Source organism: Periplaneta americana, chromosome 2 (genome assembly GCF_040183065.1).
Source record: "Periplaneta americana isolate PAMFEO1 chromosome 2, P.americana_PAMFEO1_priV1, whole genome shotgun sequence".
NCBI lineage: Eukaryota > Metazoa > Arthropoda > Insecta > Blattodea > Blattidae > Periplaneta > Periplaneta americana.
In genome coordinates, this window is record NC_091118.1 from 5,261,899 (window position 1) to 5,278,180 (window position 16,282).

General features: G+C 37.9%; 1 protein-coding gene across 1 annotated transcript in view; it reads left to right on the forward strand.

Moving 5' to 3' along the window:
• LOC138711961 (fatty acid synthase-like) overlaps window positions 1-16,282 on the forward strand; it is a 116,608-nt gene that overhangs the window by 86,889 nt on the left and 13,437 nt on the right. The window contains exons 24-28 of the mRNA XM_069843282.1: window positions 4,248-4,427; window positions 6,757-6,955; window positions 8,071-8,251; window positions 9,080-9,225; window positions 14,747-14,994. Coding sequence (XP_069699383.1) covers window positions 4,248-4,427; window positions 6,757-6,955; window positions 8,071-8,251; window positions 9,080-9,225; window positions 14,747-14,994 — 954 coding nt within the window. The remainder of the gene's footprint in view (window positions 1-4,247; window positions 4,428-6,756; window positions 6,956-8,070; window positions 8,252-9,079; window positions 9,226-14,746; window positions 14,995-16,282) is intronic.

Below are 16,282 nucleotides of genomic sequence, written 5' to 3' on the forward strand. Positions count from 1 at the left end.
ATGTATAAAATTATCATACATTTTGTTTTTCAAATGTACTTACTGGTACAGAACAAATGTTCAGACAAATCTCCTTGCAGTCCTAATGGCTGTTTTCAAATGTCGTGGCATGTGTTGCATGCTGTTCAACTCTCAGAAGCGTCGGTTCACTGCTACATCCAGGACAGTTGTATTGTATTGTATTGTATTGTATTGTATTTATTAACATTCCATGGTATTCATACATTGCTTCACAGCTAGAATATGGAACAAGTCAAAAAACTTAATACTATTATAAAGTCTTAATTTATAGTCACAGTCTAGATGAAATATATACAGAAGAGATTTACAATATAGTCTACTAGTACAACACAAAGTTTTAGTATCAATTTCATGAAGCGTTATTGAATGTCATGAATTCACCTACAGAATAGAAGGCGTGAGAAATTAGGTACTTCTTTAATTTGGCCCTAAATAATCTTATGTTTTGAGTTTCATTTTTTATATCGATAGGGAGGCTATTAAAAATATTTACTGCCATATAACGCACTCCTTTTTGATAGCACGATAGACTTGCCGATGGAGTATGAAAGTCATTTTTTGACGTGTATTTATGCTATGAACTGTTGAATTAGTTACAAAGTTTTCACGATTACTTACGACGAAGATTTTTAATGAAAAGATATACTGACAAGCCATGGGCATTATTTGTAGTTTTTTTAAAATAGTCGTACACGATTCCCTAGATTTGGCACCTACTATTATTCTAATTACTCTTTTTTGTAATAGGAATATACTGTTACTATCTGTGAAATTTCTCCAGAATATTATTCCAAAACTCATCACAGAGTCGAAGTATGCAAAGAATATTGTTTTTAAGGTATTGATATTTACTATCTTTTGCATAGATCTAATAGCTAAACAAGCTGAATTTAGTTTGGGGGTAATTTCTTTAATATGATTTTTCCAATTTAACACATCGATGATGATATAATCTTTTATACATTACTTTTTCAAAGATTTTGGAGATGACTGGTAGAAGTGATATGGGTCTGTAATTTTCTGGAGACGTTGTTTCTCCCTTTTTGAAGATAGGAATAACCACTGAATATTTTAATCTCTCGGGGAATATACCATTCAACATTGAATAGTTACATAAATAGCTTAATGGCCCAGCTACAATATGTGAACTCGCTTTTAATATTTTGCTTGTTATTTCATCATACCCTGAGGAGTTTTTTGACTTCAGATTTTTAATAATTGCAGTTATTTCTTGTTTGTTTGTTGGAAATATTTGAATATTAGGGAATTTTGTCGGAAAATATTGTGTTACAGAACCTAAACTGTTAGTAACATTATCTTGGGGGATGTTGAGGTTATCAGTTATTGTAAGAAAATATTTGTTAAAAACATAAAATTTACTCTGTCACACAAAAGTGTTAAAATTGTTAAAAAGGTATTTACCTTCGACAGACGGCCCGTTTCGACGCTATTTGTCATCGACTTCAGTGTCTCTTGACGTCATAGCATACAGACAACGAACCCCCACCATAGGAGCAACACACCCCACCCCTACCATCGACAACTGCACATCGCAGAGCCAAAATCAGCAGTGGTTCAAGAGACACTGAAGACGACGACAAATAGCGTCGAAACGGGCCGTCTGTCGAAGGTAAATACCTTTTTAACAATTTTAACACTTTTAACGTGTGACAGAGTAAATTTTATGTTTTTAACAAAGTGTTAACGAGAACTTTAATCAATAAATATTTGTTAAATATATTTGCAATTTTATTTGGGTCTGACGTTTTTGTATTGTTAGATATAAGGTGTAGTTTGTTACTTTACTTTTTGATCGTCCACTTTCCTTTTTAATTATGTTCCAAGTTGTTTTGATTTTATTATCAGAGTTTTGTATTGTTGTATTATAGTGTAATTCTTTAGCTTTTTGAATTACTTTGTGTAATATTTTTGAATAATTTTTATAGTGTTGTTTTAAGTTTGTATCATTACTATTTCTGCTCTGTATGTATAATGATCTCTTGGTTTTGCATGAGATTTTTATACCTTGTGTAATCCATCTATTGTTACATATTGTTTCATTTTTATACTTTACAGGAAAACTGGATTCAAAAATATTTAGAAATGTTTTATGAAACTCGTTGAATTTACTGTTCATATCACTTTGACTGTATACTGATTCCCATGTTTCATTTTTAAGATTTATTTCAAAATTATTTAATGATTCCCTGTTTATAATTTCTGAATCTGACTTCAGTTGGTTTTTTTGATGATGTGTTAATATTTAGGCTATACTTAGGAGTTGAGCATCATGATCCGAAAGACCATTAAGTATTGGCGTTGTTTGAGATATACCTATTTTTTCTTTTTCGATAAATATGTTGTCTACTGCAGTACCTGAATCCCCTTGTATTCTGGTCGGAAAGTTTACTGTGTAAATTAAATTGAAAGATGCTAGCAATGAATTTAGTTGATCTTTCCTATTGCTTTCTGTTAGATAATCGACATTGATGTCTCCGCAAATAATGCATTCACGTTTCAGTTTCTGTAAGTATTCTAGTGTCTTTTCCAATAAATGAATAAAATTTTCGCAGTCTCCAGATGGTGCTCTATACAGACATATTATAATGAAATTATATGTTTCATTTTCTAATTCTACAGCACAAATTTCTAAATCCCTGTCTTTGCAAAAATGTGAAAGATCAATATTTTTTAAATTAAGGTCAGGTTTGAGAAATACACTCACTCCTCCATCCTCAAGAGTTTGTCTGCAGTAACTAGCACCTAATTTATATCCTTCCGGTGAGAGAGACAATATTTCCTGTTGTTTCATGTGGTGTTCGGTAATACATAGCACATTCGGATTTAAATGTTCGGAAGCTAAGGATGCAAGGAGTTCATCAATCTTGTTTCTTATACTTCTTATATTCTGATGGAATACACTGAATGTTGATTTTATTACGATTTGTTGATTATTATTATTATTATTGTTGTTGTTGTTATTTTGACTTTTTTTAACTTTTTAACATTGTACGAGTAAAATGTTGGCCCCAAAGTGGATTCTACAGGCTGCTGGGTTGTTTATAACCATCACTCTTCTGGCTTCCCTATGTAATGTAGCCAACGGTGCTTGCAGCTGGTTAAGGCTTCTCCAATCCTTAAGGTGGTCTTTATGCATGACTGGGTTCTCTTTATTATTAAGAGCAGGCTACATATATCGTTTTGAGTTATACACCAGGTTTCCATTTCAAAACTTCCCAGGCTAAATAACTATTTATGTTAATTAAATTTAATTTCAACAAAATTCACGTCAGTTTATATATTGAGAGGGAAGTTTAAAACCAGTTTTAATTGCAATTTAGGCTTCACCACCCTAACCCATTTGAAATTTTAGATGGCAGCCCTATATTATGATAATTAAATTTGAAAGAGAATATGATGATAATGATGATGATGATGATCCTGGTGGTGGTGATGATGATGATGATGATGATGATGTTGATGTTGCTGATGCTAATGCTGGTGGTGATGATGGTGGTGGTGGTGGTGATGATGGTGGTGGTGGTGATGATGATGATGGTGATCCTGGTGGTGGTGATGATGATGATGCTGATGCTGGTGGTGAAGGTGGTGGTGGTGGTGGTGATGATGATGATGATGCTGATGCTGGTGGTGATGGTGGTGGTGGTGGTGGTGATGATGATGATGATGCTGATGCTGGTGGTGAAGGTGGTGGTGGTGGTGGTGGTGGTGGTGGTGGTGGTGATGATGATGATGATGATGATGCTGGTGGTGAAGGTGGTGGTGGTGGTGGTGATGATGATGATGATGCTGATGCTGGTGGTGATGGTGGTGGTGGTGGTGGTGATGATGATGATGATGATGATGCTGATGCTGGTGGTGAAGGTGGTGGTGGTGATGATGATGATGATGATCCTGGTGGTGGTGATGATGATGATGATGCTGGTGGTGATGGTGGTGGTGGTGATGATGGTGGTGGTGGTGGTGGTGATGATGGTGGTGGTGGTGGTGGTGATGATGGTGGTGGTGGTGGTGGTTGTGATGATGATCCTGGTGGTGGTGGTGGTGATGATGATGATGATGCTGCTGATGCTGGTGGTGAAGGTGGTGGTGGTGATGATGGTGGTGGTGGTGGTGGTGGTGGTGGTGGTGATGATGAATAATACTGACGGATGAAATGTTTCTTCGTCATGGTCTGCTGTCTCACAGTCATCTGATATCAACAGGCTTACTACGCCCTGAAGATGATTGGCGGCATGAAGAAAGGCGACTCAGTGCTGATCCACTCTGGCAGCGGTGGGGTGGGACAGGCAGCCATCCACATCTGTCTGCACGAGGGATGCAGGGTGTTCACCACTGTGGGCACGCCAGAGAAGAGGCAATTCATCAAGAAGCAGTTTCCACAGGTACGGACAGGAAATGGTTAGGTACCACACTTCCCCTTTCCATCCCTCTCTGCTGAAAGATACTTGTCGCGTTCATGAAGGCCAGAAAGCGTGGGATAGTTATACGCAGACACTCACACTCTTTCCGTCTATGTCCCTCTCCCCTTTCCATCTCTCTCTGCTGAAAGATACTTGTCAGGTTAGGCCAGAAAGCTACCGAGATCTCTAGTGGGGTGTTGTCAACTGAACTCCATCACACTGTAGCACTGCCACCGAAACATCACTAGCTTACAGTGCAGTACATAATAACCATTCTAGGTTAGTTCAGTAGCCTTAATTTCCGTTATTCAGCACAAAAATAAATTGAAAGGCTACTGTCATTACCACCAAATTTATGGCAATCTAATTTCGGGCATTTTTTTTTAACTTTTCACATACTGTAACAACTGTCTTCTTTTAAACCATTTAATTCATAAATAAAGTCAAATACCTTACTTTTTGGATTATAAAGAATGTCCTTTGTGTGCAAGGAATATTCATCTTATTTGGGTGCTTAGGGAGAGATTTCTTTTGTGTTTGCCTTTCGATAAATAGTTACGAGAAAACTAATGAAAGCAGTAATATAAGCTGTAACATGACAAAAGAACTGAATTTCTAAGAAATGCATAGTGAGGGTATGCGCCAGCTTGATGACTTGTTTTAATTCCTAATATTTAAGAATGCCTTGTACACGTGCCCCTCCCCCCTCTCAATACAGCGTGCTATGTGAAACCTATTTCTATTGGCAAATGTTTAAGCCAGTTCTGTATCAGCATTTTGCTGTGTCAAATTCAATAAGCACATCAAAATGGAAGGGGTTGCAAGTTTGTCCCTCTCTCTAGCTGAATTTATAAAGTGTTGGCTGTTACCTACTAGAAGATTGTTTTTCGAACAATAATCTGTACTCTCTAGAGAAAATATTTCTCTTACTGGTAGCAGTAATAACTGTCATGCCTTCGTAGAGTCAGTGGACTTCTAATCCTATTCGGGTTTCTTATTTTCCTTTAGAAGTTCCTAAACCTTTCCTTAAATGCTGATATTTTTCCAAACAATTTGCAGTACAAAAGGGAGTTGTAATAGGCTGAGAAATATTATAGCAGGTACGAACATGGACGTACTTTCTTTTCTAAGAAACTATACATTCTGATACATCAGGAGAAAGCTCCAAGTCTTAAGAAAGCACGTGATGTCAGTTGAACCCGTTATTTCATCTCATAACCCATGTGGCACTAGCCTCAGCAAAATGTCGAGTATGCAACCACCCAAACAACTCTATGTAGCGACCTCTCCTGGGTTAAATGAATTACAGTAAAACCTCGATAAGACGCACCCGCTTATTACGCTATCCCCTGTAATACGCTTTTTTGTCCGGTCCCTGCACATTTCATATATAACGCCTTTATAAAATATCCCGTTTGTTGCGCTCAAGTCCCGCATAATACGCTGTTTTTGTGGAATATTTTCCATGTAATTTTCAGCAATGTACTGTAACAGCTGAACTCACTGGTGCCATTAACCTGAAAAGTATTGGTATTCGACCCTTTACCTGCGCATTTAAACCTTCATACTTCATACCACAGTCTAATACATAGACTGTGCTTCATACTGTACAATACCCCACCCTCTTGTTACGCTCTCTTATTCGACTCCTTACCTGCGCGCTTAAAGCCTACATACAGTTACAATACCCCACCCTCTTGCTAACCCTCTCTCTCAAACAGCATTCCTCACTTGGCCTTGATAAGATTCTGGAAATTTTTGCTGGGCAGTTTGTTATCCTTTGGTCTATTGAAGTGTCTGTGAATGTGATTACAATGAGTTACAAAGCGCTTTCTATGTCGAAAAAATTGAAAAATCTTACGAAAGTACGTTGAGAACAGTACTGTTACTCAGAAAAAACTCCCTGATGCATTAGGAATCCCATCATCGACATTAAGAACGATAATAAAAAATCGCGAGTCAATCACTACAGCTCTGCGACATCGGGAGGGTGTAATCATAGGAAACTGAAGTGTGCTAAAACATGACTTGGAGTACACGCACAAGCAAACAACTATAAATAACTTTTTTTTTCGAAACAAAAAAAGTACCAGTACATATTGTAAATGTCTTGGACGTACAGTACAGTAATTACATAATGAAGTAATACTGTATTACCTTTCATGAATCATGTATTTCAATACAGAAAAATGTTAATAGATACTGTATATAAGTCAGAATTAGTATATCCGCCTAATACGCGGTCCCGGTTAGTACGCGGTTTACACTCGGTCCCTTGAACAGCGTCTTATCGGGGTTTTACTGTATATAGTTGACAGATGAGGACATCGGCAACTCGCGCGACACGTCCTTCGAGCAGCTGGTGATGCAGCGGACAGCAGGGCGGGGCGTGGACCTGGTGCTCAACTCGCTGGCCGAGGAGAAGCTGCTGGCCTCTGTGCGCTGCCTTGCCAGCAATGGACGATTCCTGGAGATCGGCAAGTTCGATCTGTCACAGAACAACCCACTGGGTATGACTCTCACTGTGATTCCAATTCCAGAGTATGCACTACATGGTTTTATTTGTAAATGGACACTATGGTCCTTAAAATCAATGATGCACCTTAGTATGGAAAATGGTGGCATTTCATTTTGTTTTTCGAAAACAGCTGCTTACAATGTTTCCTTTGTTCTGGTGAGGGCTTATTATATCTGTTGGTGGATTTTGGAGATAGTGAAATGATATTTGGCTAGATGAGGCCAAGAATTTGCCTTACAGTTGAAGAAATCTCAACTGATACTCATCTAAGTGAATCTCGGGGCCATTCTGGGAGGTTGGCAATGAAAAAATCCTGTCACCATCCTGGACTTTTGATTTTGTAACCAGTTGTTTTACCAATTGAGCTATTCGGCTGCCTCTGTATATATAAATTAGTTTTGAACAAAGGTGAATTGCGATTCTAGATTCCAGACATTCCAGGTACAGATTCGATGGTTGAGTCCAAAACTTTTTCTTCGTGTTAATTTTTTGGGTCACATGACTTAAAACACACAGCCCTGTTTTCACGTAACTGGCATGATTTAGTAAAGAGCAAACGCAGGAAACAGAATAAAATTATGACTTCACATCCACAGATCCAGTTACTGCTTTCATAAATGTCATGTCTTATACTCTTCAAAAACAGTTTAGCCTGAGAAATTTTTTAAGTAGAAGCAGTCCCTCTAGAACCTTTGTTTCAAATTTTTCACTAACAGAAAACTAGAACATTTAGTTTTCTGGAGGACACTAACACTATTTTCTGCCATTGTTAGAAACGTACATTCTTCTGTAAAACATTAAACATATTTCCAGTAATATCAGTATCACTGATGTACAGAAGTCCATACTGCGGGAACTGCCTTTTAGCTGTCATTACAAAATATTTTTGTGTGCAATATAGAAAAGGAAAGTTTTCTTTTACGATGGTTGCAGAAGTAAATTATAAACAGTCATATCCTTCGCAGTTTGATAAAGAATTGAATTGTTTCGAAATGTATAAAACAATTAATGAGAAAGCATATTCTGTCTTTATGACTGATGTGTTTCCTCAATTTGCTGTTTGTTTGTTTTGTCGTCGTATAAAATATTCTCTCGTGTGTGTGACAGGCATGGAGGTGTTCCTGAAGGGTACTAGCTTCCATGGAGTCATGCTGGACAATATCTTCACTGCGCCCATAGAGATGGTTCACAGGTTGCACGACATGATATGTGAGGGTGTGAAGTCAGGGGCCGTGCAGCCACTCACGAGGACGGTGTTCTCTGCAGAAGACGTGGAGCAGGCCTTCAGGTGTGTGGAGCGGACATGGCTAGACTTGTGCCTAATTGACTCTTGTATGCTGCTAATCTAGAAATTTCAGTTTTACGTTTGAATTCCAGATGAGCAAAATACGAGTCAGATAATTTGAAGAAATATAAATTATCTGTTCCCCCCCTTTTTCATTTTGCATCAAGGACGTCAGTGTGAGTTCCACCACGACCACATGCAGAGGATAGTGCTCGGTTTCTTGATAAAAGTGGGGATTCTCCTGAGCCCAAAAGAAGATGTTCCGATTTCATGAACTGCTGTAAATTTTTACCGAAGTTTACTCCACATACCTTTCAGACTCCCTGAAACATAATTTGCTGTTTACTTTTTGCAGATTGTTCGTAAAGAACTAAGAAAAATGCAAATGGAGGAAATGGAGTTTGAAAGATTAAAGGGCCACCTGGCATGCAATCTTTCTTTTAATAATGTCGGCCGAAACAGCTGATTTAAAGGGCTTATCTGCATGAAAATTTGTGGAGAGATTGTCTGAACCATATACAATTTTTTAATGTTGAAAACGAAAATTCGAATTTTTTCAATGAAATTGACAAAATTTTGACTGAGTGTATCCTTAAATCTGTTACTTGAATGAATGTCCAATTATGACATTTGAAAATTTGAGTATTTTGCCCTCCCATCAAAATGGCTTATAGTTTGTATTTATAAATTAATTAATTATTTTCATTTTAGAAACTGACACCTCTGTATTACAGAAGGAATATAATTCACCGAGCATACGGCAGATAGAGAGGTTTTAGTGTTTAATTTTGTGGATATTTGACTGGTTCAGTCCATGTTACTGTGTTCCAGGTTCATGGCAAGCGGCAAACACATAGGCAAGGTGTTGGTGCAGATCCGACCTGAAGAAGAGGAGAAGGCTGTTATTCCAAGCAGTTTTCCTATGCAGGCTCAGCCGAGATTCATCTGCAAACCAGAGTGCACCTATGTAATTGCAGGTATCCAGTATTGAGCTGTTCGTACTTGACAGCATTTATGGTATGACATGCTTTTGTAATCATCCACGTGGATGGTTCTTTTTTGGACGAGTAGAACGAAATATAATATACGGAACTGAATTATTCAACACTATCTCGGAACCATCGTTGTTTTCTCTGTTGTGAAAAGGAAGAGAGCGGGAACTGCATGCAGACGAGATGTATTTCAAGTGTCGGATTTCGAACTGATACCTGATAAATTACAGGTAGGGAATATGGGGGGAGTACCTGGCTATACTCCCAGATGCATGGCAAGGATTGGGAGAGTTGCATTTCTGAAGAAGGATGGACTCGTCTTCTCTCCAGAAGTGAGATCTGACTATAAGTTTGGCCATAAAATGTATTAGAAGGATAAATACACACAGGGTCGCATCTATGATCTGTGCCACCGAGGGCAAACATGGATTTCGCTCCCTCCTCCCATGGGAGGGAAGTGTTGGCAAGTTTTATTAGTGTAGATTGAATTACTGTATTTATTCGAATATAATAAGCACCCCAGTTTCTTTATCTAGGAAAAAATGTACCGGCGAATATAATATGCATCTGTGCCACACAGGAAACAAGAGGCGCCAAGACCAACAATGACCAGTTCCGAAGATGACCGAAAATAGATCGAAACATGTTAACAAGGTACGTTAATATTTAACACAAGAAAGTTCTTATCATACATATTCCGAAGTGATACAGTGTTAAAAGTTGTGTAATCAAGATGTATATATATTAAAATAATATTGTGACAGCCCATCGAGACTCAATCACGCGTCCCACAGAGGGCAGGGTGCGCGTGGAAGGTTTGGGTGACGTGGAGAAGGGAGCTGCAGCCATGCAAACTAGAGGTTGCGCACGCATCTGCTTTGTGGGGTATGTGTTATGCGCGGTGAAGGAGGGGAGCAGCAGTGTGTGAGATTATTCGAGAGTGGAATCTTTCGCGAACTCTCCAGAAACTATAGTTTGGTTATATAAAAGAGAAGACGCAAGTTTTAGTCAGTCCGTCCGTAAGCCAGTGTTGTTACAAGCAGACTTGGATAGTAAGCGAGTTAGTCTTGTGTAGCAGTGAAGCCAGCTTCGAGACCAGAGTGCGACTTGAGTTGTGTCCGTAACTGTGGAGCTTGAAGCTCGGAGTTCGAGTGCAGTGGACCGCAGTTGGGGGACCTGAGTTCGAAGTTCAGCGGATCGTCTCTGAAGGTCTGGGGTTCGAGATTCTGTGAACGCGAGTGACTGAGCTAGAACAACTAGCCAAGACAAACGAGCTGTGAACTGAGAACTGACAGTTCTGTGTTGTAAATAGTGCTTTGTGAATATGAGTTAAGATTAAAAGTTCATTGTTGTTCGTAATAGTCCAAGTAAATTGTCATTGTCGTCTGTGGAGTGCACTAACGAATACTGTGTGGAGAGCAAATCCTATTGTTGAGATAATAAAATTACATTGTTGTTCAGTAAAAAAAATTTACAATATTATCAAGACAGGTTATAAATGCACCCTTTATCTATCATCACATTCATCCTCAGTTGCAGTATCAGAAGTGTACAGTAGATGGCTTCATCTTCTCCATCAAAATTTGTAGCACCTGCTGCATTTTGGTGGGACAGTAGGGATGCATCAGTGAACATATGGAGCCATTCTTTCTTAGGTCCGTTACACAGTAATCCTTATGCTACAGACTACGGACTACGGATCCGTAGCAAAATACCTTACATATATGGGAGCTTACACAGTTCTGCGTACTGTACGCTTCCGTAGAATCCATACGAATGTCCCGCTACGGACTACGGAGAAGAGTTGAATACCTAGGACAAGTGTGGGCTTACACAGTCATGTGTACTATGCATAGCGTAGCGGCATATGCGTCGCCATACTGCAGCAGTACAGTTCTTGTTTGAATGCAGTATGATATTGGATACGGAGCTGTTATCAGTCAAGTAGATAGAAAACAATGTTTTTGGGATCCTTTTTGTGAATAGTACAAAAATAGAGGCATCACTTCAAAGTTGTGGCATGATATGTGTGACATTATATTGGAAAATTTTGCAGAAATGGACAATAACACACAATGAAATACAGGTGAGTGATGAAGATGAGAGAAGAAATGGCAGAAGTTTCAGAAAAAGAAAATCTTCTGCAGAAAACAGCCTCACGAAAACAATATCTTTAAGGATAATTTAGTTCTTATGCAAAAAAATAAATAAATAAATAAATAAATAAAGAGAAGAAAGAGGATGAGGCTCATTCTTCCCTAATTTCAATATTACCAGCTCTTAGGACATTTTTCGGAAGTAGAACGACATTATGGTATGGAAGTGCTAAACACAATCTTGCGAATACAAAACATAGACCAACCTCCTTTTATACAAATTCCGTCCTTCCCATCCACATTACTTACTTAGTCTGTTCATTTTTCATTTTTCGGTGGGCTAATATTCAGAAATATCCTACACCAAAATACACAAATATCAGTTCACACTGTCACATTGGAAACATTTCCCAAACAGAACAACAGTCTTCCTTGGTGTCAATTCTCCAATCTCCATCAACCTCCAACGATACTCTTTCACTTACAGGAATCTACCAAAGTATTATGGACAACATACTACTGTATATATATATATATATATATATATATATATATATGTGTGTATAAAATCTTTTTCCATAAGATAAGTTAAGGAATATTTAATTAAGAGTAGTCAATATAAATATTTCCTCAGTGTAATTAAAACAGATTTAATCTAAATCAGTGATTCTCAACCGGGGGGGGGGGGGGGGGTTGCAGCGCTCAGGGTGACCGACCAACTGGTAGTGGGGGAGCAATGAACAAAATAATGGTAATAATAATAATAATAATAATAATAATAATAATAATAATAATAATGTAACAATTTTAAAAGTAAAGTTGTTCTTCGAAAATTTTATTTTACATTAAATTAAAACAAGCTGATTAAGTTGTTTTCTTTTTGAATTGATACTTAATTTCATATTACTATTTTGTTTGTTCTACATTCTACTCTACACCTCAGGCCAGAGGGCTGCACTAAAGTAATGTGAGGAAAAAAGGAGCCTCAAAATGAAAAAGATTGAGAAACTCTACAGTACATTCTACACAATCTACGCCTTAGACTAGAGGCCCGCACTAAAATAAAGTGAGGAAATGAGAGGCCCTACCATAAGAAAGGTGAGAAACACTGATCTATATAGATTATAACAAAAAATAATTGATGGTTTTGTTATAGTGAACAGGGAATAATAAAGTGTCGATTATAAATAATTTATTTATCTGAGTAATTTTATCACCTTATGTTAACAGCAAACCGCTCGGTAGGACACAATCATGTAGATCCAGTTCAAGCTGCATTTATTGTAATTTTTCAATTGTTAATTAATGTTGTTGTTGTTTTCTAATGCCAGGCGTTTGACAACAAAGTCATTTGACCTCTTGCACTCCAATATTTTTCAAAGATATTATCATGGCCAGCCACTGAAGCACAGATTTTGAGGTGTTCCGAATCCATTTCTTGGTTTGAGTTGCACAATGGGCAGTTAGGGGACTGATATATTCCAATTCTATGCAGGTGTTTGGCCAAACAATCATGGCCTGTTGCCAATCTAAATGCAGCTACAGACGATTTTCGTGGTAAATCGGGAATTAACTGTGGATTTTGATGCAGAGAGTTCCATTTTTTCCCTTGGGATTGAGTTATCAAATTTTGTTTGTTGAAGTCTAAGTATGTAGATTTAATAAATCTTTTGACAGAGTAATACGTAGATTTAGTAACAGGTCTGTAAGTAACAGTGCTGCCCTTCTTTGCTAAAGCATCCGCATTCTCGTTTCCCAGGATTCCATAATGGGATGGTATCCATTGGAATACAATTCTTTTATTGAGTGATATTAATTCAGAGAGCATTTTAGTTATTTCTGCTGTTTGAAATGAAGGTGTGTGTTTAGAGACGATTGATAGAATAGCTGCTTTGGAGTCTGACAATATAACTGCATTCCTAAATTTATTGATGTGGCATAGAAGATTCCTGAGACATTCACTTATTGCAATGATTTCACCATCAAAACTTGTTGTTCCATATCCAAGAGATCTATAAAGTGAGAAGAGACAGCACGTAACACCTGCACCGGCACCTTGTTTTCTGGAGATCAAGGATCCGTCAGTGTATAAATGAAGCCAGTTTTGTGGAGGGTACCTAATATTAATTGTCTCTAAAGACAATTGTTTCAGTATTTCAGTGCTTACTTCTGATTTCAGTATTTCTTCTGTTAAATTTAGATTATATTCTATATTTAATAGAGTTAAGGGGTTTGGTTTAATTTGTAAGTTTTCTTTTAAATTCGGGATATTGATTTTCTGTTTTAATTCTTGAACAATGGATATGAAACTTTTTTGAGTTTTCAATCTACAGAGAGGACTGTATGAATGCCAATTGTTTCCTGGTAATCTGATAAGTTTTTCATATTGAATCAGTGCTTTTTCTTCTATTATCATTTTGATGCTGTTAATATTAGTGAGGAATCTCATAGAATCTATTGGAGTTGTTTTGATTCCACCAGTAATGAGTCTGAGAGCTGGGTTTTGAACATATTCTATGTCGTTTATGAAAGGTGAAGTAATTAAAATTTCTCCGCAGTATGTCAGCACTGGCTGTATAAACATTTTGTATGTGGTGTTTAAAGTATTCCTAGAGCGTCCCCATTTCTTTCCTGCTAGTCTTTTTAGAAGAGAGAATTTTTTACGAGCTTTTTCAGAAATGTATTTCAAATGGTTGCTCCATGTTAACTTACTATCGAAAATAACTCCAAGATATTTGGATTCATAAGTCCTAGGAAGGTGTTGGCCATTGTATTGGATATTGAATTCTCTTTCTTTTTTACCGAGTGAAAATATTTGGTAGTTACTTTTGCTTAAATTAAGTGTCATCAAATTGGATGATTGTTAATTAAATGATTGAATAAACATGCGAAATTGGTTAAAGGAACTTTCTTTCGTCCTCACGCAAGTCACTGTACAGATTTGTAAATGCTCCCTTCAGGATTCTTAGAATTAGTAGCGGGTGAACCCAATATTGTCTATTATGCACCCTCATTTTAAAACAAACAAGCCAACTGATATAATTAATCTGCTATGGATTTGCTATGCGTTACTGTGAAAGCAAACTGCATGGATCATTACTAGGACTATGTCTAGTAATACAAACTGTCACAGGATTATTTCTAGCAATACTGATTAATTTTACCCATATACATAAATAATAAATATATACCCTGACCTCCAAAATATTCTCTCCAACCAGAATCAAATACTATGGACCTTAGGGAATCTAGCCTTACTATGAATAGTTTCCAATGCTAGCAATGTTAGGGCATCTTTTGCTACTACTCTCCTGTCACTTTAAAAACGCATAACAGCAGTGCAATAATGAGTTTCCAAGTGTCACGCAGTCTTGTGTATTAGTAGCAGTCAAGGCCCTTCCTTATTGCAGGTGGTTTGGGGGGCTTTGGCCTGGAGCTGGCGGACTGGCTGGTGCTGCGAGGAGCCCGCAAGCTGGTGCTGACATCTCGCAGTGGCTTGCGGACTGGCTATCAGAGCTACCGGGTGCGCATCTGGCATAGTTACGGCGTTACTGTGAACATCTCCTTGGCTGACATCACGTCCGAGGAGGGCGTAACATCTCTTCTGTCAGAAGCGAATAAACTCGGACCAGTGGACGCCATCTTCAACCTCGCTGTGGTTAGTTTTCATATCATAAACAATACTGGTATATAGGCCTATATAATTAATGGTATTCGGCCTCGGTGGCACAATCGGTCAGATTAATGGCATTTAAATGTGCTTAAATGCGACAGGCTCATGTCAGTAGATTTACTGGCATGTGAAAGAACTCCTGCGGGACAAAATTCCGTCACATAGGGGACACTGATACAACCTCAGCAGTTGTGAGCGTTGTTAAATAAAACGTTATTTAAAATTTTTAATTAATGGCTTTAAAAATCATATCACTTCCATTTTGGAAATACTAATTAAATGTTCTTTCTGTATACGTCTTCAAATTTTAAGCCGAGAGCAATTTGTTTGCATGTTAATTGGATGCCTAGCTACTTAGTGGTTCATTGTTTCATTGGGCTCTTGGTTGTTGTTGATTTATTGGTCATTTGTTTTTAATTCTTTGTTCTTTTGTTTCTTTGCTTTCTTCTTCATTTTCTGTTCCTAGTTGGGCTGATTGTTTATTCCCTTAGTTGTTTGTTCATTGATAATATGTTTCTTTGTATCTTTCTTTCTCTTATTCTCTTGCTGGCTTTTATGTCTGTTTGTTACTTGGTTCCATATTTATTAGTTGAATCATCTTCAGTAATGTCCAAACCTTTCCTCTAAATCCAACGTGTGTGATAAATATTGGACAGCAGGAGAGTCAATGACTTTATTGCCAAGAACTCAGCATTACTTAACAACAAAAATATATTCATTAGTTGAGTTGCAAGGAGTAGTGAAGTGCATTCCATAACCTCTCCTATTCAAATTCCATCCCCACCTTCCCGTGGTGCAACCTGTTTTAACAAACGAGGCTCTGGGGTCTAAGTCACAGGGATATAACTGTCCCATCAAAATGTGTTGTTGTTGTTGTTGTTTTCTAATGCCAGGCGTTTGACAATAAAGTCATTTGACCTCTTGCACTCCAATATTTTTCAAAAATATTATCATGACCAGCCAATGTAGCACAGATTTTAAATGACAAGTTGTAGCCGATTTAAGTGAACACCATATTTTAACGTTTTGGTGGCTACTTCATTCACACACAACCCCCAGGACCACACCTGCTGTTGGTCGACGGGTCCATTGGACCTAGCTGGGAGATCTTGTTGATCACCAGCTTTCCCTCCTTAAGCCACTGGAGGACGATTTTAGTGCCATAGCAGGTCAGCACTAGGAACAGAAAAGTAGAAAGAGGAGGAAGGAAAGGGAAATGAACCCCTAGGCCTCGAATGCTCTAATGCCGTCGGGGTCGAAGAAAGTAAGAGTT